This window comes from Brettanomyces bruxellensis, chromosome 9 (assembly GCF_011074885.1).
Source record: "Brettanomyces bruxellensis chromosome 9, complete sequence".
NCBI classification, from domain to species: domain Eukaryota; kingdom Fungi; phylum Ascomycota; class Pichiomycetes; order Pichiales; family Pichiaceae; genus Brettanomyces; species Brettanomyces bruxellensis.
This window is the reverse complement of record NC_054690.1, coordinates 3099617-3121110: the sequence shown is the minus strand read 5'-3', so window position 1 is coordinate 3121110 and position 21494 is coordinate 3099617. Positions and strand designations below refer to the sequence as shown.

At 35.7% G+C, this 21494-nt stretch overlaps 7 protein-coding genes across 7 annotated transcripts; 2 read left to right on the top strand and 5 right to left on the bottom strand.

The window, feature by feature from the left end:
- Nucleotides 1-4: 4 nt before the first annotated feature.
- Nucleotides 5-496, top strand: BRETT_003156 (uncharacterized protein; the record flags this gene model as incomplete). Its single annotated transcript, XM_041281669.1, has 1 exon — nt 5-496. One exon carries the CDS (start codon nt 5-7, stop codon nt 494-496), a length of 492 nt encoding a protein of 163 aa, XP_041139460.1.
- A 107-nt stretch (nt 497-603) lies between these two features.
- BRETT_003155 (uncharacterized protein) lies at nt 604-4413 on the bottom strand (the record flags this gene model as incomplete). The annotated part of the gene is made up of 1 exon (XM_041281668.1): nt 604-4413. The coding sequence occupies one exon, from the start codon at nt 4411-4413 to the stop codon at nt 604-606; it is 3810 nt and encodes a 1269-aa protein (XP_041139459.1).
- A 620-nt stretch (nt 4414-5033) lies between these two features.
- Nucleotides 5034-6659, bottom strand: BRETT_003154 (uncharacterized protein; the record flags this gene model as incomplete). The annotated part of the gene is made up of 1 exon (XM_041281667.1): nt 5034-6659. The coding sequence occupies one exon, from the start codon at nt 6657-6659 to the stop codon at nt 5034-5036; it is 1626 nt and encodes a 541-aa protein (XP_041139458.1).
- Nucleotides 6660-7265: 606 nt separating this feature from the next.
- BRETT_003153 (uncharacterized protein) lies at nt 7266-9308 on the bottom strand (the record flags this gene model as incomplete). Its single annotated transcript, XM_041281666.1, has 1 exon — nt 7266-9308. One exon carries the CDS (start codon nt 9306-9308, stop codon nt 7266-7268), a length of 2043 nt encoding a protein of 680 aa, XP_041139457.1.
- Nucleotides 9309-10227: 919 nt separating this feature from the next.
- On the top strand, nt 10228-15753 carry BRETT_003152 (uncharacterized protein; the record flags this gene model as incomplete). The annotated part of the gene is made up of 1 exon (XM_041281665.1): nt 10228-15753. The coding sequence occupies one exon, from the start codon at nt 10228-10230 to the stop codon at nt 15751-15753; it is 5526 nt and encodes a 1841-aa protein (XP_041139456.1).
- A 2758-nt stretch (nt 15754-18511) lies between these two features.
- BRETT_003151 (uncharacterized protein) lies at nt 18512-19291 on the bottom strand (the record flags this gene model as incomplete). Its single annotated transcript, XM_041281664.1, has 1 exon — nt 18512-19291. The coding sequence occupies one exon, from the start codon at nt 19289-19291 to the stop codon at nt 18512-18514; it is 780 nt and encodes a 259-aa protein (XP_041139455.1).
- A 516-nt stretch (nt 19292-19807) lies between these two features.
- On the bottom strand, nt 19808-21331 carry BRETT_003150 (uncharacterized protein; the record flags this gene model as incomplete). The annotated part of the gene is made up of 1 exon (XM_041281663.1): nt 19808-21331. One exon carries the CDS (start codon nt 21329-21331, stop codon nt 19808-19810), a length of 1524 nt encoding a protein of 507 aa, XP_041139454.1.
- Nucleotides 21332-21494: the final 163 nt, after the last annotated feature.

The following is a 21494-nucleotide window of genomic DNA, read 5'->3' as shown; positions in this document are numbered from 1 at the left end:
AATCATGGGGAAAGAGTATAAAAACTATAAAAAAACATCCCTTCATCGTGTGAAGGATAGGCGGAAATATTATAAGGGTCATGAAGGGAAGACGGAAGAAATTAAAAGAGCGCTCGGCCATAGGGCTAGACTTCGAAAACAATACTTTAAAATACTAAGAAATGAAGGTGAAGACATTCCTAATAAAAGTGTCAACAAGGATATCCCAGAGCTGTCAGAGAAGTCTGAAGATATTGATGCTCAGGAAGTTGCGACTAAAAAGCCTCTTAGTTATCAGGAGCGTATGAACATAACGAGAAGAAGGAAAGAGATTAAAAGAGTGGCACGCCTTCAAAAAACTAAACAAAAGATGCAAAGTATTAACAAAAAAGAGGATGAGAGAGCCCAGAAACGCAAAATGATTATGAAGGGCCGGACTAGGAGGGGACAACCGTTGATGGCACCACGGATCACCATCCTGCTTGAAAAAATAAAAAAAGAAATGGGGACTAGCTAACTGTCAAAACTTTTCACGTACACATACATACCCAAGGTTTAATAAGCCTTTTTTAAGGAAAATAATATTCAAATTATATTATGTCTATGAATAACACTGATTTGTGCTCAAACCAGTGAGGAGTGTAGCAACCAAGCTATATCAGGGTTTTCTGTCAGGTATGTTTTACTTAAACATGTATCAGCATCAACAACATTAATATTACCTGCTTCTGAAAAGGGATTATTACCAAAATCCAGAGGACAGAACGTCTGAAGGGTTAAAAACCTTTGCCGCGAAGAATTTTCATACTGAACTCGTTCCTTTTCGTACAATTTTTCAATAGTATGACCTTGGACCATCGTGAATAAACTTGCTTCACCGGCAAGACCCACGGATAAAAATTTTCCCAAAATTGTACAATTCTTTATTGATCTATCATAATCTTTCATCCAGATTGGTGTAAAGTCGCATGACAGTATGCGGGGGATGTACGGAATGCGTGCTTGTGCTTTGACTGCCGATGAATTCCCTTGCGCATTATAGTCCGTAAGTTTTATTGAAAGAATATTAGGATATTGCTTATCTGCAATTGTAATTAATGGATCTCCCGAAGCAGAAGCATGAACAACATATTTAGCGGCCAAACGTCTCGAAACAAAATCCGATTGCAAGGCTTTAACGGTACCATCAGCTCTCAGAAGAAATCGAGAAAATGAATCCTTTTCCGTGTTAACGATAATTTCTTCAAGGTTAGATCGTTGATTAATAGTGATATATTTGATATTTGAAAGAAGTTTCGCAATATTAACTGTAGCAGCCATATGACAAGCCACAGGGTCATACTTTTTTATTTGAAGGGAGTTACCACAGCCATAAACTATGGTTGAATCATTTAATTGATTTAACGCAAGTATTGGAAAATCTTCCTTCCAGCTATTCAGAATTTTCAGTGAAACAGTTCCGGATGCCTTTCTTACTTCCACTATTTTTATAGAACCGTAATTACTCCTTTTACATCCAATTAGGAGAAGGTGATGCTTTTTTGTGTTTGAAGATCTTGAATCAACTTTCCATTCAAACAATGAAACCGGATACTCATCTTCTTGAAAGAGGTTAATCGCTGCCACATTACTGGACATCATCTTTCGAGACTTATGATCTATAAATATCAATTTATCATCATTCCTTGAATTGGTTGCTGAAGGTATAACGATAAACATACGCAAATGCTTATAATATTCTAATTTGATACCGGTTACTCCAAGAGGAATTTTTTCGGCCTGGACTGATTTGAAATCAGAAAGAAACAATTCATTAAGTCCATTCCTACCTAGTACCAAAAACATTTCAGCTTTTTCTATGAAGTCCTCACACATTCTCTCAGAATTCTGCGGAATCGGAACACAATCTCGGTAACATCTTCTGCTCCATCCATGTTCAACAATCTCTGTGGGATAACAGCATTGGCCATAATCCACTTTCCACAATGATCCACATGCTAATATAAACTTTTGTTTATTAATTCTAGTGATATTCACAGGGCCGTGACCTAACTTAAGCCTGGATACAATAGCAACATTTTTCAGATGCACATCAACTTCCAGGACCAAACATTGCCCATCAATTGTGGTTATAAGAATCATTTTTTTATTTATTGTGTTTAAGGAATAAGGAATTACTGGAGTAATGCAAATGCCTGGCTTTGTATTTAAATCAAGTCTGTCCAAAATTGAAAAACGCACCATTGACTCGTTCCAACAGAGAGATATCAACTCTCCATTTGTAAGACCAATAAACAGGATAATTTTGGAATTAAAGCAGACAAATTCTAGCATTGAGGGCTGCCCATAAATATTGTTCGGCAATGAAAGTAAAATTGGACTTGTGTTATTTTCTGCGTCAATTTTAAAACATTGAATATCAACCATCAATTTATTTCCAACAGACTTCTCGTAAGTTAGAGCAACAAATGAGTCTAAAGATGAAGCTAGAGTAATCCTAAATGAAGATTTTAGAACATTAAAACAAGTACCGCAGGAGAATTTACCTATCCTCCAGCCGTCACTAAATACCTGAATAAACCGATCATGTTCTAGTCTTCCAAAGTGTATTGTTTGCTTGGGAACATATAAATTATTGCATATGTCTAATGGAGAACTTGAATCCTTGCTTTTATACTCTTCGGCAAATTTGGAAGAGCTATAACGAAATACAATGGAATTATTTAAAGATGATGCAATATAAAATATTTCACCTTGTTCCTCGTATTTATAAAGTCGACTTGAGTTTTCAAAAAGTCTACTGATACAATTGCCTGTGGCAGCAAGCCCAACATGAAGATGGAACAAAGATCCCTTCTGAAATCTTCTTCCCAAACACCAGAGTTCTTCTGTAGTCAGGAAATCACAATATCTAGAATATAGTGATGGTACAACAGTAAAGTCATACAATGGATGCCAATTTGTTCCGTACTTTTCTTCATTTAAAACACTGCAGCCAAAGCCAGGTTTCCCATTCTTACGCGGAACGAGACTGATTAACTTGTTCACAGAAACTCCATCATCATTAAAATAGGTAAGATCATATTGTTGTTCAGTTATTTCTTCCAGAGAAAAAAACGAATACACTGCTCCTTGTACAAAAAGCTTGTTGAATCTGAGCTTCCATTCACATTTTCTTTTCATATAAAACACATCCAAGAGGAACATCTTATGTGATTTATATGAAATAAGCACCTGATCCATTATCATACTGTCATCATTGTATTCCTCAGAACGTAAGCAGGTGATTTTTGACTTAGGGATATAATAGCATGTTGCAGGAGTATCTGCCAAATTTAGCGGATACTGCAATGTTTGCGACTCAAAATCCTCTCTTGAAAAAAAAAAATTTAGACTCTTGACAGAAAGCTGCGATCTCTGAATAAATAGTACACCTCCGGTGCGGGGTAGAGGTACTATAAAGTCAGGCATTTCAAATTTGACTGATAGTGCAATTGTATACGATTTGATCAAAATGCTTCTATGCCGGTTACCCAAACCAAGTTCATTAAGTTGAAGATGAAGTATATTTGAATCATCTAGTGTTAAACATAACATTGCTGCATATGCAGAAGTTGTAGATGAAAGAAAGCAATGCTTTAAAATTATACCATCAATTAGAATATTCATAGATTCTAAAATATTTGGAATTCCATCAATATCATATTCAACTTCATAAACTTTAATAACCTTTGAAAACGCCGAAACAGATATAAATGTTCCTAAATTATTACAAGTAACACTGAAACCCAATTGCGTTAATTTATTATTATTTTCATCTCGTGCTAAAGACAATCTTTGAACAATGACAGGCTCCAAGTCTCCCATATTTGTTATATGCATTCTAATAATTAGTAAAAGTCGTGTTTCAAGAATTAGTATAAGCGAATCCTCTCCTTTACTCTTCAGACAGCCCGGAAGAATTGCCGCTGAAAGTATTTTGCAATGAAGATTAAACTTCTTTCCTCGATTTAATTGTATGGATGTTGGATGAACTTCTACATCAACATAAACATATCTATCGTCTTTAGCAGTATCCCGATTGATTAAAATTTCTTGTTTGTTTTGATGGTTTTCAGTAATATCCGGAGCCTGTGTTTCATCGGCTATTTTACCATCGGACGCCAAATCCTCAACAATTTCATCATCACCCTCATCCATAAATGTATCCATAGATTCAGTGGGTTCAGTCAACTCTTGCCACAGAAAGGGCGTCATCAAACGCTTCTCAACAATCCCTTTGGATACATCAGTTGGTGTATTCTGATACCGCATATCATCACACGGGGTAATTCTAACGTTAAAGTTGTGAAAGAATTGGGAAACTAATGGCGAAGAAAATAGTGTCTGCCTCAAGTAATAAATCGGCTTTTCAGCTGATCGTGTCGCATCCATGGTTAAATGTAGAATCTGGCTATATTTTTCATGTTCACATGTGGATTATATTTAAATTATTTACCAAAAGGACATCGTTAATTTGGGTCTTGGTGTAAAGTGACTTCAAGACAGAGAAGATGAAAAAAAAAACAGCGCGAAAATATCACTGAGATGTTAGTTAAACGACAAATCTAAAATAAGGCGTCTCTAATTAGGGGTAGGATTTATTTTTCTTCCACGAAGCGCTTGTTATATAACACTTTACATATTCCCATTAGATATTGTCTTCGAACAAGAAGCTAACAGCTTACCAGTTAATAACAGTCAGCTATTGATCATGACAGGATTAAAATGTTGATATTACATGAAAATCCTGGGAACTGATAAAAACATTTTTTTGGGAATATATTAATATTCTACCTCTCTTTCATATATATTATTAATTATCTATTGTCTGTCGGGTGCCGAGCCTTACCACTTTGTGGTTATTCTACAATCTCCCTCCCATCAGAAACATTTCAGTTTCAGTAGACATTCTCAAATTTATATGTCTTCTATCAAAGACACAGTAAAATAAAGTTAGAGAGACAAAGAAAAGGTAAATCACATTTCTAGAAAAGTATACTATAGCAAGAATACTATAAGTCTCTTTTCAACCCATCTTTGATAGAGATTTTCATCTTTTTAATGTGTCTTCGAGAGAAGGAAGAGTTAGATGTCCCTGCATCATCAGTAGCAGCTCTCTCCAGAGCTTGCTCTTCACGATCATCGTCATCCCTTTTTTCTTCCAGCAACCGCATTGCTCTTCTGTATTTGATATAGTTACTGTGATTGGTATAATACCGGAAACTTTTATCAACTGTATTTGTTGAATTATTGATATTGTCTACAAAGGATTTGATAAACTTCTTTCGGGCCTTAGGGATAACATTTTTTAAATATCGATCATTTTTAATGGCAGTATTGAACTCGCTAAAAAGGCTTAATTGTTGTTGTTCAGATCTTTTTTGTATATCTATCCTTCTCTGAAATTCATCCTCAATTTTATTATCCCTTTGTTGAGCCATCTGCTTCCTAAAGTCTAGATCTCCAATATCATCTCCTGGAATGTTATCATCATCATCATCATCACCATCATCATTCATATTGTCTTTCTCACGATGATGCTCATTAATTTTGCTATTTTGCTCAACCAAATACGTTTCACCCTTATATTTATCAATATCTAATTGCATCTCACCTCTCTCGTTTGATTTTTCATGCTTTAGATCATTGAATAGATACTGGAGTTTGAGCCTAGTCCTTTTTTCTTCTTGAAGTTTTCTTTTTCTGACACGCACTTCTTCGGCATGTGACGCACTCATTTTGAAATCGAGAATGCTTGTTTTCACATTCTCTAAGAGCATATCCGGAATATTAAGAAGTGCATTTTGGTCCACACTATACTGCGTGGCTTTTGAATCTGTATCAATATTTTCATTTTCAATAGCAACTAGGCCGATCTTATCCATTACTTCTTCATACTTACTTGATAAATGATCACCCAGTTTCTTTTGCATATTTTGGCAATCTGATATTTTGATACATTTCTCTAGCAGCTGCAAAGGCTTCTTTAGCTTCTTCGAGATGTGAATTTTCAGTCCACAGTCTGATTTCTCATTAGCACTAAAGAATTCAAAAGTTTTTTGAAACAAATGGAGTGTAAGTATATCAGAAAACGTAATAAAAACTGCTTTCGTATCGGACACGTAATCATTAGATAAAAGCGCCCATTTAAAGCTAGTATTCAAATGAATCGCCTTAGAATCAGATGCTTTTACAACATGGTACTTCGGTAGAAGCTTAGTTATAGCATATTCCAGTAATTCCTCTAACAAAGGGGATGCATTTAGAAGCCTTGGAGGAATGCTTTTCAACACCACAATAATATGATCACCTGTACGTAAAAAATTCTCTAAAGCATGTAATTTTGATGAATTCTTATCAATTTCTATATCGCTCTTGACGTTAGCTCCATATTTTCTATCAACATTTTCAAACTTTCCATTTTCAACATTGTTACTTGTGCCATCATTTGATGTTGCAAAAACAGTGCTCGGTTTATGCGGAAAGATAATGTCCAACGGGACAAAATTTGCAAACTTTACGGAAGATCTGAGTGTTGATTGACATACTGCAGGACTCTGTTGTGACCGGTTTCGTTCACCCTGTTCTTCGAACAATGATATGTATTCGGCAAATTGATTCTTATGTGTGGGTTCCATCGTTAACTAATGTGAAATTATAGTTTTTCACCGCCGAGTTATTCTAATCTATTCAACGACTGATTAATGAGAAAGGAAATTCTTTGAGAAACTTGCGGAAACAATTTTTGTTCATCATCTTTGATTAGGGAAGTGAGATAGGAAAATGTTTGGTTACGTAAGCTAAATCATAATTTTGATATTGCTTGCTACCTATAATCGCAATTACTTTTATGAAGTCCTCATTAACCAGTATATTAAACACCTTTAATGATAAAGCAGGAATGTGACATAAAGAAAAGAGAAAGAAGAAAATATTAGGAAAGATCGGGTGAAAAATGGGAAAATTTGGCATGAAATATGGCATACTAAGTTTGAATTATACCGCGAACTATGCAATATAAAGAAAATCAAATTAATATTTTTTTCTCACCAAACTCGTGTAGCGTGTAGTTTATTTGAAGTGTGGGATTAGCAGACCTACTCAGCATCAGAATGTATTTATACTCAGTATACATAACTAACGAGAGATCACATGTGGTTTAAATTATCAACCTGTGTTAATTAAAATAAAGGAAAAATAAAAGTTAGGAATTCCATCGAATTAGGGGAAAAAAGCTGGACATGTTATAAAGAACCTTTTGAAAGGGAGCCGGACCTTTCCTTTGCTTCCGTACCAACATTAAAAGTATTGGCCTCGGGCTGCGGGTCTATATTATTGCAGTAATACATATAAAATGGATACAACATTGATGGCGGCGTATTTTGTGATGGACCGGTTAAACCGGGGTAAGACAGCATAAAATTTGGACCAGATGCGTTCGCATTAGGTGAAGAAGAACTAACCGGTGAAAAACCAGGAACCCCAATTGGTGTTGATGGCTCGCATAATCCCATTTGAAGACCATTATTTGGAATATAATTAATTCCTTTCTGGGGTAAAAGATAATAATACGGAATGCGATAAGACCCTGCTTGATTGAACTGAAAATTTTGGGCGCTATAATTATCTTTGGAAGCATTTTCACTGCTTTCCTCTGTATTGAGTGTATAAAGAGATTTCTGCTCACAGGAATGATCAGTATTAGTGCTGCGAATTGTTTCATCATCTTTCTTGGTACATGCCTTGCCAGGAAGAGTCATATTCGTCCTTTGATCAAATTCATTTGAAGGACCACACAAGTCAACGTCACAAATCTTTCCGCATGATGATTGGTATGGAATACCAAAGGAGGAACCAGCACATACATTTTCTGTATTGGACAAAGGATCAATTTGTCCTAGAATTCTAGGTACACAAGCTGAAGGAATATTTTGAAATTCCGAATACATTATTAACTTATCATTTGCAGATAATGGATTAAAATTAAGACTTTTCGTGCTTACTTTTTTCTTCCATTTATCAAATTTCTGTTTGGCTCCATAGGAATAGTGCTTAAAGTCAGACATTGATTGCCCAGTCCTAATAGAGACATGTCGTTTAAAGTTAACAGGTGGAGGCGCCAAATTTAGCCGGATTCCATTTCTAATTGATAGATTTATACGCTTTTTTCTGCCGCCGGCGTTATTATATACTTCCCTATATTGAACATAAATCGTCTTATACTTGAACAGGGAATGGTTTTCCCTTTCGACGGCAGCAGCAGCAGCATCTCTATCAACAAATTTAATGAAGGCAAAATTGTGGACAGGCCTACTCACAAGGATTGCTTCTTTAATTTTCCCATGTAGTTCAAAACGTTCAATGAGTTCACTTTTCTTTATCCGAGGATCTAAGTGACCAACAAAAATTGAATACCTGTCAATTGTAACATCGGGGGTATTCTTATATTCATCGTCGAGATTTTGTGCCCACTCGACTCTCCAAGAATCTTTTAGCTTAAGACTGGCGAAAGCATTAATTGCATCCTGTCGGTAGACAAATTTTGCGAACCAGCTCTGGTTAAATTCATCCGAATCTTTTGTATTCTTGAAATGTGGCTCAACAGGAATTAATTTTTCAACCTCACCATAAGTTTCTAGTATTGATCGAAATTCATTTAAGTTAACCTTTTTATAGTCGGAAGCATGAACAAACAAAGTTCTGTTAACACGCGCTTTCTCACATCTTATTGTTCTATTATTCAAAACAGAATGTTGCCCTTCTTTTATGGCCTTGCTTGCTTCTTTATCTGTTCCGTATTGGACAAAGGCATATGGTCTGTTAGCTAAATCCCTTAATACCTTGACGAAAGTGACATTTCCCCATTGCTTGAAATGTTCAGTTACCGTTTTACAGAGAATATCATCAGGAAGATTAGATGAAAGACTTGCAACAAAAACACAAGCTGATGGTCGATCTTTAGGTGCTGGTATTTCTTTGGTAGGATTTGCAAGCGTATTATCCATTGCACCCTTCTCACTTTCCTTTTCGATGGGAATATTTAACAATGAATTATGCTTTTTAATGGGGCATAAGCCTGTCAGAATTTTTTTGTTTTTAAGTTTTTGGGCTTTCTGCCTGCAGCTCTCATTAATATCTCCGATATTCTTCAGATCATCGATTTCTGCTGTTATACCATTACAAAATTCATTATCCGGGGTTTCCTGCATTGATATATCTAAGCTTTCATCATTAGATGAGGTATCATCGTAAAGATATTGTATAGAATTGAGTTTATGAGAGTCCATGCTTGATTATTTTAACAATCACTTGAGTTTCAAGAAGTGAACTAATAAGCTAAAATAATTATGTTGTGACAAGACAATTAAACCGCAATTTATATTGAGAACAAATATACTGTAAGGTACGGGTGAAAATTATAATTTATCAGTTAGAACAGAACGCAAATGCTTAAAAGTCTTTAAAAACATTTATGAGATTAGTCATAATGTAAATAAATACATTCAATCTAAATTATACATATATATATATTTACAAAGTCCTTCCCTCACAAATTTGCCCCTGACGTTCATGATGAAATTGCTTTGTATTAAAGGCAAATTGAAGAGGCGGTATATAATCAGATACATTGATACATTTTATTTCAATTGTTTACGAAATAAAATAAACCTCATCAGGTAAATTTTAATGAATACAAAATATAACTAGGTTGGAAAACAAGTGGATCAAATACCAATTAGGCAATTGGGTTAAAATTAGAGTTTTTTTTTTACACGTTCCCCTAACATTTATTTCTTCATCAGAATCTATCGTTTGCTCAACTAATTCACAACTGAAAAAACAAAAATACATTTCAGTCGGCTTCCGATTCTGCGAAATACTTGTCAATACTCTTAGTTCTATTGTTTAGAAACTTATCCAACAACAAAATTGTAACATATTTTCATTATATGTGTCGTGCGAAAGCTCCTGTGGATCAGATAATATTCTATGGGACAAATATAATACAGGTCGCGTTGCACGGCGTTCACACTTCACTCCTAAAACTTCAAACGACGAAGATAATTTTTTTTTCCCGATTTTCCAGCGCCACTGATCAGGAAAGAGGAGCCTTTAAACGTTGATACATATTTACAAGAGTAAAATACATTTGTACTGCGAGGGATTAAAGAACATTTGATTTAACTATTCACCTCGATATTCAACATGCGCTCATCAGAAAAAACATTGGTTGAGAAAGTAGAACTCAGGTTGGCATTGGCTGACTCACCTGAGAAAATTCAGCAAATAGTTGATACATATTTGGCCCCCTTACTTTTAAAACTTTCATCCAAGGAACAAGCAGTAAGGTTAGAGGTTATAAAATGCATTAAAATAGTTTTAGCGAGATTTAATGCTTACACAAATTTGAAATTACCAGTCGACACATTGATTAAACAGGCAAAATATCCACAGGTCCCCGAGAGTAATGACATCAAAAATGTACAGTTGTATTCCCTTTTGTTTGCTTCAAAGGGTATTTCAAGGTTTTCGAACCTTCAGAAGCAAGAGCTACTTCCAAGTCTGATCGAGGGCATATCTGATTATAGTCAGTTAGTGAATGCCCGACTTTTTGGCATTCTTTGTAAACTTATCATATCCTATGACAAGAAAGACATGAATGTTGATAATGGGGATTCCTTTAGAAAATTCTTACAGCTTGATGGAAAAAATGCAGGATATGAACATTATTTGATTGAAAAGTTCTCTCAATTTATGCTTCTTCAGCCAGTGAAAACAGATGCTTCTGGTTTAATTCCTAGATGCTCTCTTCCAGGACTTTCAGAGAAAGAAAGCTCATTTTTTACCTATGATGCAGGATTAACATTTAATTATCAAGTGTTAACACAATACAAGCAGAAAATACTACTATTCACCGAATTTGGCTTTAAAAAACAAAGTGCGTTGATTGATATTTGTGCTTCGGCAGATCAGAATTCCTCGATATCTGATCTAGCTTCTAATATTCTACATAGGAAGGGTATCGAGTCTGATGATGATTTCATTCATTCTTTTCTGGAAAAGCTATTTATAGGGGATGAGACTGCAGCTGTTCCTCCGGCTAGAGTACAGCTTCAAGCTAAAATTATGGAAGGGTTCTGCAAAAGTGAAAGTGTACTTAACTCCACCAATTTGACTAAAATTATCGAGGTTGGATTGAATTCTTCCTTTCCTAAATTAAAAAGTCAGACTATTACTTTTATTCGTTGGGTCACCATGAACTTACCTAGCAATGTTAATTCTTTACCTTCGGAAAAGTTTGCTAGAACAATTAGAGATAATTTACTTTCAGGGAAAGTTGACGAAATAAGTAGTGATATGAGTAATTATTTACTTCAAAGAAGATATCAATATGAAGCTCTTGGCTTAATTTTAGGAAGATGCCCGGGAGCATTAGATATGAGTATGCTTAGATTTTTGTTTGATATGCTTAAAACGGAGATGCCAGAGCTTCGTACTTCGGTTATTGATATTCTTTCTTCTTTAATAGTTAGATTGTCTGAATTTAAGGAGAAAGAAAGGCTAAAAAAATTTCTCACAGAAATTATAGACTCTGACTTTGGGTGCTCTGTTAAACCGGACGAATGGGAGTGTTCTGCCAGATATATTGCTGTGAAATTTGTGAATCAAGCATTTCCTTTTCATGATGCGGAGGCACGGATGCTTGATATTTTGGTACAAACAAAAAATGACAAACCTGAGACTATCCAAGAAGCGTGTAAAGGATTACAGCCTTATTTATACGAAACAGAGCATGCTACGGAAATCAAAAGTAACACTGGGCCATATGGCAATCAGGTACAATTTCCATCCTTTGAATCGTTGATTGATATTTTGGTTAGAAAAGAAACAAATATCAATCTTGCAAAAGCTACTAAATTTTGCTTTGAGACATTAATTATGAATTCTATTGAGGGGTCAGAAACTGTGATTACCTGTGATGCGGACTGGGAACTAAGAATAGATAATGCTACCGAGTTTGACCGAAGGACACGTTTACTTCTTCAAAGACAAATAAGGAAACTTTGTCCCTTGGATGACAGACAAGATATGGATGGAGATATTTGTATGGATAAAGGGAAATCATCTGATTGTGGCGTAAATACGATACATTATTTCTTATCAACATGTTTTAAATATTTCATTGGGTCCAAAGATACGGATGTTGGAAGACTGTTGGTAATACTTGTCTCATTGTCACCAGCATCTCTCGTTGATAAATTCTTAAATCAGATACCTTTACTTATTGATACATTGCCAGCTCAATTTTCGAGAACCGTTTCTACATACGTCTCCCAAATTTTGGGTATTTTATGTTCAAGCTCATGCTTCACAAAACACAAGCTTGATTTGGTTTTTAATGGTCTTTTGGAGCACGAACAACTTCAGCCATTATGCTATATTGTCTCAAGAGCGATGATTACCAGAGGAACAAGCATTTTTTCAGAGCCCAAGTTTACGAAGCTCTTGAGCATTATACATTATAATTTGCTGGCAAAATCATCCGAGAAAATATATGTTGCCATGGATTCACTTTCTCAGCTTGCATTATTTGGGTGCCTAGGCCCCAAGATCCAAATATTACAGAATATTAATGATCAAAAGAGGAAATTTATAGAAGAACTAAAGCCACTACTAAGGTCTACACATGACGATTTGGCGGCAATGACATGGTCATATATGAGTCTTACATGTTTGCCATCTAACTTAGATACGCAAGTTGAGGCCGACAACATAACTGATAATTATACTTTTGAAAGTGCCTTATTTGAGACATATTCCACAAGTCATACAAATTTTCTTTTCTCAGTTGGTGAGGCATTTACTATATTAGCTATGGGTTGGAATTCAGGAAAATTGAGTACTAAATTTGATTTATCAGATTCTGATATTCAAATTACTGAGTTAATACCCAAATTCGATCGCGTCGATCAAATATTAGGGGTAATTTTCCGGGCTTGTAAGTCAACAAAACCAAAACTAAGGAAGGCAGGATGCATATGGCTTTTATCAATGGTCCAATTTTGTAAAGGCTCTCCAGAGATTATTCATCAATTACCTCGTTTACAGACTATTTTTATAAGGTATTTGAGCGACCGAGAACAGATAATTCAAGAATCAGCTTCAAGAGGATTGAGCATTGTTTATAACTTGGGAGATAATGCTTTAAAAGATGAATTAATACACAACATGATGTTGTCTTTTTCCGATTCAACAAATACCCCGTTATTAACAAGTGGTACGATCGAAGGTAGCACAGAACTATTCGAACCTGGCGTTCTGGGGACAAAAGATGGCTCCATCTCTACGTATAAAGATGTATTGAATTTAGCATCAGAGGCTGGAGACCCCAGTCTCGTGTATAAATTTATGTCCTTGGCAAAAAACTCATCTCTTTGGTCCTCAAGAAAAGGCGTAGCGTATGGCTTAGAAGCAATATTTGACAGGACTAAATTAGACGATATTCTTCAGAAAGACGAGCATTTATCACAAAAACTTATTCCTAACCTTTACCGATATCGATTTGATCCCAATTTATCAGTATCGAGGGTCATGAATGACATATGGGATTCATTAATTGTTGATTCCAATTCTCTTATTGTTAATAATTTCGCCCTTATTTTTGATTCATTAATCAAAGGAATGGGTGATCACGAATGGAGAATTCGGCAATCCAGCGCTGCTGCCCTCAATGATCTTTTACAACGTTGTCCGGAAACAATTTTCTTTAACAAAATCACATTGATTTGGCGTATGGCCTTTCGAATATTGGATGATATCAAGGAAAGTGTTAGAAATGAGGGGATTTCACTAACAAAGAATTTGATGCAAACAATGATCCATACGATAGAAAAAGAAGAATGCGGTTCAAAGGATGCTCTAGAGCAGCTGCTACCATTTTTACTTGGAACAAATGGCATTTTGAATAATGCTGATGATGTGAAAACCTTTTCTCTTAGAGTTTTGATGAAGATAATAAAAACGCGTTCAAAATCATTAAAGCCATTTGCAGCAGAAACTATAAAGCAACTTATTTTGCTCATGTCATCCATCGAACCACAAGCGGTGAATTACTTAAGTTTGAATGCAGATAAATACAAACTTACAGTGGAAGATATCGATGCGCAAAGATTAAGTTTGCTTAACAGTTCGCCTATAATGGAGGCAATAGAAACATTAATGGATCTTTTAGATGATGCACTGATGCCTGATTTTCTTGATCAATTATCTGATGCAGTAAAAAAATCGGTTAACCTACCTTCTAAAGTCACGGCATCCAAGATTATTGTTGATCTCATTGTTAAATACTTTCCTTTGGCAAAAGACTATGGTGACAAGCTTCTTAAAATATGCATGTCGCAACTCAAAAGCCATAATAGCACAATAGCGGGGTCCTATGCAGTTGCTACTGGCTACTGTGTAAGAGTGTCTTCTTCAAAGAAAATTTATAAGTTGTCAAAAAAATTGCTGAAATACTATTTCGAAGCACCTTCAGATGATAATCATTTACAACTTATTTCCGCGAAGACATGCTTAGCAATTGTTAACTACTCTAAAGATATGTTTGACTCGGTTGACTCTTCATTCGCTCCACTTATATTTGTTGGAAAACACGACACGGATCACAAGGTTTCATCTTCCTTTCGTGAAGCATGGAATGAGTCGAATGGATTTGGCGTGAATACAATAAAACTATATCTTTCGGAGATTGTTAAGTTAATCAAGACTAATATCAACACTAACAACATTGGCCTTCGTCGTACATTGGGTATTACTGTTACAAGTATAATTCAAAACTTGGGTAAATCAGTTGATGCATTTTCAAATTGTCTTCTGGATCTTTATTCAATTCTTTTGAGCTCCCTTGTTGGACGTTCATACGAGGGTAAAGAAACATTATTGAATTCCCTAGTTCTCCTTTCGATAAATAGTGCAGCATTTTTAAACTCATACTCGGAGTTACATGAAAGGGTTACCAAGTGCGTTTTGAAGGAAGCGAGTAGGCAAAATGTGGGTTATAGGAAATACAGTGTCAAAGCTCTGGGCAAATATCTTGGCTTTTTTACTGAGGATCAGAAGTTTTATGATGCTTATATTAGCTGCATGCGCTCTTTTTTGGAGAAATCATACAAAGAAGAATTAGACTTTGATGTTGATGACGTTGGTATCTCAAAGAAAGATGACTTGAAAGTGCGAAATCAGCTGAGGAATGTTGCTTTTCGAAGATCACTTTTGGAGAATATGACTATAGCTATTAACGAAAAAGAACCCAATAGTAAACTAATCGAGTTCATTTTTGAAGAGGTATTTAAATTATTTACATCTGATGATTGTTCTGACTTCAGAACTAAATTGGTATTAATGGAGTCCTTAAAGAAACTGATCATAAAACTTGATCATGCTGGTGTGATAAATAATTCGAAGGAAAGTGATTTACTAATTAACAGTGTACTGGAATATTGGCAGATTTTTCGGAAGGAGTTTTCAACACATGACAATATTCAAAGAGTTGTTATTGAATTTATAAGACTCACCACATTATTGGCAGAAATACTCTTGAAGAAGAATAAACCATTCGATACGGACGAGATGATTGAGAGTTTGCGAAAAATTTCAGTAGAAAGCTCTGATCCTGTTGTTTCTTGTGAGGCCAAGAAAAGTCTTGTGGGTATTACCGCATATGAAGTATAGGTCATGGTCTCTCTATACGGATAACTCTACTAAATTTTAAAAGATTACTTTGCACACACACATTGTCCATTTAATATACTGTAACGTAAAAAGTACGGCCGTAACAAGCGAAAGCATCAGTAATAAGTCAAAGGTCAACCACTGGTCCCATCTACACAAGACCATAAGCCAAAATATGGACAATGAATACCAAAATGTGATATTATAATATAAATATACAATTCAATACAAATTCTGTCGACCCGTGACTATTGGTAGTCTATCCCAAACAAGTGCTCATCAAATTCAAAATCCTCCTCTCAATCTAAGAACCAAGTGGAGAGTCGACTCCTTTTGAATATTGTAATCCGATAGTGTCCTTCCGTCTTCTAATTGCTTACCCGCAAAAATTAATCTCTGTTGATCCGGAGGAATACCTTCCTTGTCCTGAATCTTTTGCTTAACATTATCGATCGTGTCCGAAGACTCAACTTCTAGTGTGATCGTCTTTCCCGTCAATGTCTTCACAAATATTTGCATACCACCTCTCAATCTAAGAACCAAGTGAAGAGTCGACTCCTTTTGAATATTGTAATCCGATAGTGTCCTTCCGTCTTCTAATTGCTTACCCGCAAAAATTAATCTCTGTTGATCCGGAGGAATACCTTCCTTGTCCTGAATCTTTTGCTTAACATTATCGATCGTGTCCGAAGACTCAACTTCTAGTGTGATCGTCTTTCCCGTCAATGTCTTCACAAATATTTGCATACCACCTCTCAATCTAAGAACCAAGTGAAGAGTCGACTCCTTTTGAATATTGTAATCCGAYARTGTCCTTCCGTCTTCTAATTGCTTACCCGCAAAAATTAATCTCTGTTGATCCGGAGGAATACCTTCCTTGTCCTGAATCTTTTGCTTAACATTATCGATCGTGTCCGAAGACTCAACTTCTAGTGTGATCGTCTTTCCCGTCAATGTCTTCACAAATATTTGCATACCACCTCTCAATCTAAGAACCAAGTGAAGAGTCGACTCCTTTTGAATATTGTAATCCGATAGTGTCCTTCCGTCTTCTAATTGCTTACCCGCAAAAATTAATCTCTGTTGATCCGGAGGAATACCTTCCTTGTCCTGAATCTTTTGCTTAACATTATCGATCGTGTCCGAAGACTCAACTTCTAGTGTGATCGTCTTTCCCGTCAATGTCTTCACAAATATTTGCATACCACCTCTCAATCTAAGAACCAAGTGAAGAGTCGACTCCTTTTGAATATTGTAATCCGATAGTGTCCTTCCGTCTTCTAATTGCTTACCCGCAAAAATTAATCTCTGTTGATCCGGAGGAATACCTTCCTTGTCCTGAATCTTTTGCTTAACATTATCGATCGTGTCCGAAGACTCAACTTCTAGTGTGATCGTCTTTCCCGTCAATGTCTTCACAAATATTTGCATACCACCTCTCAATCTAAGAACCAAGTGAAGAGTCGACTCCTTTTGAATATTGTAATCCGACAATGTCCTTCCGTCTTCTAATTGCTTACCCGCAAAAATTAATCTCTGTTGATCCGGAGGAATACCTTCCTTGTCCTGAATCTTTTGCTTAACATTATCGATCGTGTCCGAAGACTCAACTTCTAGTGTGATCGTCTTTCCTGTCAATGTCTTAACAAAAATTTGCATTATGCTATTCCCCAAATTCGATGTATAACTCCAAAATTTCTTACAGATATGGTAAGATTATGTATTTATTAAATAATAAACAAAATTTCAAGTTCGATGAAGGTCATATTATTACACGAAATTAAGCGGTTTCCTTCTACATCTGCAAAAAGTGAAGTATTTATTTGCAGTGGCCGAAACAGAAAAAAATAACAAAAATATTATGAGGGCAAAAAGGAACGTTTCCCTAATAGGTCAAAGAAGAATACAATACCATCGAAAATTAATTCCAGCCATTTCTAAGAAATTCTAAATCAGCATTGTGTGGATGGCGTTATCTTTTTTACCTCATCAATCAATATTCTAAGAAGGCTTTAGGATTCTCGAGGGGTCAAAGATTGAGCGAAACAGAAATTTTGTACCGTACAGTTGCACTAATTCTGAAAACATCAAAAATGCTTCTAAGAACAACCTTGCAAAATTTGGTTCCTGATAGTCATCCCATATTTCTCATACACAGGCAACACAGTCAACAACTTTATTGTTTTGTTGATAGATGATGATATGATAGTCTTTTTTTACTCAGTATTTTTTTTTATTTTTTTTTGGGCACAGCCGCATTCGGTGTTAAGCATTCCGCTGTCAATGTCATGCAAAAAAATAGCCAGAATATCACTAAAAAAATATGTGCAAGTTGGTCGCGAATAAACCAGCACTTAAATCACCGGACACTATTTGGAAAGTCACATTTGCATTGGGGATACGACGAAACCCAAAATGGGCAACTGAAAAATAATTGTATGAAGCGATTATATGCCACCTCAGGATTTATAGTACCAGTATAATTGGCACAGAAAGTTATTCGAAATGGTGAAGACGGAAGTCAACTAATACTTTCCGGACAATTATTATACAGGCTCGATCTGCTTCCTTTCCTAATTGATATTATCATCATAACGACAGACTTTCGATTATCATTATTCTTAAACAATGCTTAGTTGCTGTCTCATATGTTGCACAATTGTGATCTTCGTAGTCGAACTACCCTTACCACGAGTGTAACTATCCTTATTATTATTATTATTGTTATTATCGTAATTATCGTTATTATACAGTGCGTTTAAGTGAATTTTTGGGTGCTTTCATCCTCATCTATTTCTAAAATATTACCCAGTTCTGGTCTCTTCAGATTTCGAGAGAATTTTGGGTAATGACTGGCGCTGAGCGCAGACATATTCTCACTGTTTTGACCATAAGCGTTCTCAATATTTTGAAGGATGTCATGCCTGCTGTTAATGTCCAACGAACGTGCTCTCCTTTTATAAAACTTATCAAAAACTCCGGACTCTGAGATGCTATTCGGCGATAGTAATGATTGTGAAGGTGGAGCATCTAAAGATGATCTAGGTGTTGGCAATTTCATACTAAGCCTTATATGTTTGAATTCTTCTCTTTTCGCCAACAAAATGTCTTTATTATCAAGAAGCCTCGATACTTCTCTTGCCTTTTCCCTAATATTTGAGCTTAGATTTAATTTCTTTTTATTTTTTTTTGCGTTAGCCTGATATTCCAGCAAGCTTCGAACAAGATATTTCTGCGTATTCGCCCATTTGATGAATTCCCCGGAGCCTGCCTGAAGTAAGAAGTAAATTACCGTTAGACACTTTAACACTTGAACTGAATTCCTGCTTTCCAGCCGTTTCGCAAGTCTCTTACTTATTATCAATAAACATTTCGGGCGAAACGAGAGATGCGAAAGTTCGTTGAGTTCCAAACTCGTCGGGCCAATGTTGTTGCCATCAGTTGCATCCTTTATTAAATTTTCGCAATACGAATATTTATTAATCGATATCCTAGGAATATTCTTGAGATGCCTGATACCCTTTTTTATCCCAAACATAACTTCCAAGCAACAGAAAGCCTCCCTCCGGTATTCCGATAAACAACTTTTTCACGTACCGCCTTGCTTCTTTCGTTATTACCACCTTCTATTTGCCTTAAAACCAGCTTATCGTACGTGCAACCCCGTATAAAAATTCAGGATAAACGCTATATATATTTAGTAATAATTCTACTTCAATGTAGACCTTTTGCTAGAGGATATTTGATCGGAATCAGTGGTGACCCTTCCAAGGAAAAGCGCAGAGTATTATCGTACGTATGGCTTTTCACTTCACGTACACGAAACTTTTTTCAGAATTTTTTCGGATCCTTAAATTTCTATTTCTGCATTCAACTCGTTCTTGGCATTCAGTAGCACAATAATTTACTTAACTATATTAGATATAATTAAAAAATCACGATTCTTTCTATTACAATTCATAAGGCTATTCCTTATCTGAATAAAATTACACACACAATCGTGCACATTATATATAAATGCATGTACACAACACAACTAAATGTCGACCTCATTTCATTTATCCAAGGATAATTGTCCCGGTATCAATTTTTTCCCGGAAATAATAATAACCGAATAACAGCCTCCAGATATCCCGGTGAAAATCAACGAGGAATCCTGACCATTCGTTTCATCGAGGTTGGACAAACTTTTTGGAAGAGACCACTGCTTTGTCTTCTTTTCATATATAGCGTAACAAGGACCTAATATTAGTATTCGGGATGAGGGATCCATCGCAACGGGAGTGGACGGGGAATTTGCCGGAAAATGAAGCAAAAATTCAAACTTGCCTTTTCTCAGATCATAAATACCAACAAGAGAGTTTCCATATTTAATCAAAAGCCAGTAGCCATTTAATGCAAAATAAAGTTGGCTAACCTTCTCAGAAGGAACTGGAGGCATAATTGTCAACAGAGATCTATGTTCGCAAATATCAAATATTTCCACAGAAGCATCTGCCTTACCAAAAGCAGCTAATACTCCGTCATTATGTAAGGCGACACATTTGTAGGCAGAGTTTGAAAGATTCGATGATCGATAGATCAATTCTTTTTCATAGTAAATGTAGAAACACTTCTGTGCGATAGAAATCAAAACCGGTAGACTTGGGTGGACAGCAATAGCTATGATATTTTCCGAAAGAGATAAAAATTTGTGTATACTGCCGTCACTCTTAGAAATTTTAGCGATGGTATTATCATACACTAAAATAGCGGATTCAGATGTACCTGATGATTTGTTACTTAAATAAGCAACACCAACTATGTTAGTTGCATCTGGTGAAACGAAATGCACCGTACTTTTGAGGCCAGACTTTTCTTCATTTAAAGATAGAATAATACCACTCTTATCCTTATTAGATAATAGTAACAGAGAGTTATCGTTCTCGTTGTAAGAAAAAAGATGAGTTGAAGAAGAAACAGGAAAACTCGATCTCGCGAGAAAAGAAAGTTCGGCGGATATATTTAATGTAAAAGGGGGCTTTAACTTATGCGATTTGTGTAGCACAAATAGATTGTTTTGTTCCCTTTTTATTGATGAAATATGTTCCTCGTTAAGTTCTGAGGAAATTTCGCTCTTTTCCTTTACGGAGTTCTGTATTATGGTATCATTACCGGAGCCAATATTCATTGCTAGTTGCTGTAAAGCCTTCCGAGCCTCATTCTTTTCTTTAATAGCCGCAGTTGCAACATTAACAGCTGCATCTTGACGATATAATGCTAAGCTTAGCTCTTTTTTTAGCTCTGTAACCTGCTTGCGAAGGTCAAATAATTCCAAAGTTAAAGCGTCCCATTCATTTTGAAACATTGCAAGCATTGAAGGTATTGAATCCTGATTTGATTTTCTAGGGCCTTTAATAATATCGGAAGCAGATATTTCGATAGGAATAATGTCCGATAAAGTCATCGATTCTCCTGTCATAGGATCCTTACCATTTTGCTGGACATATTCCCGTATAAGCTTCTTATCGAATACCTTCTTAGACTTAAGTGAAAGAGCAGGTTGAATTGTTGGTTCTCCCGAAAGTGAACAAATCATCTCTGTCATAAAATCCTATAATATCAAACCATTTCTTACCTTTCCTTTTGCTAATAAAAATAGGTTTTAAGTTTTGAAAATGAAACTAATTTTTGCTCAGCTCAATAAAAAAAGAAGAAAGGGAAAAAGTTAGAAGGAATCACGTGTAAGGATGCTAATGTAA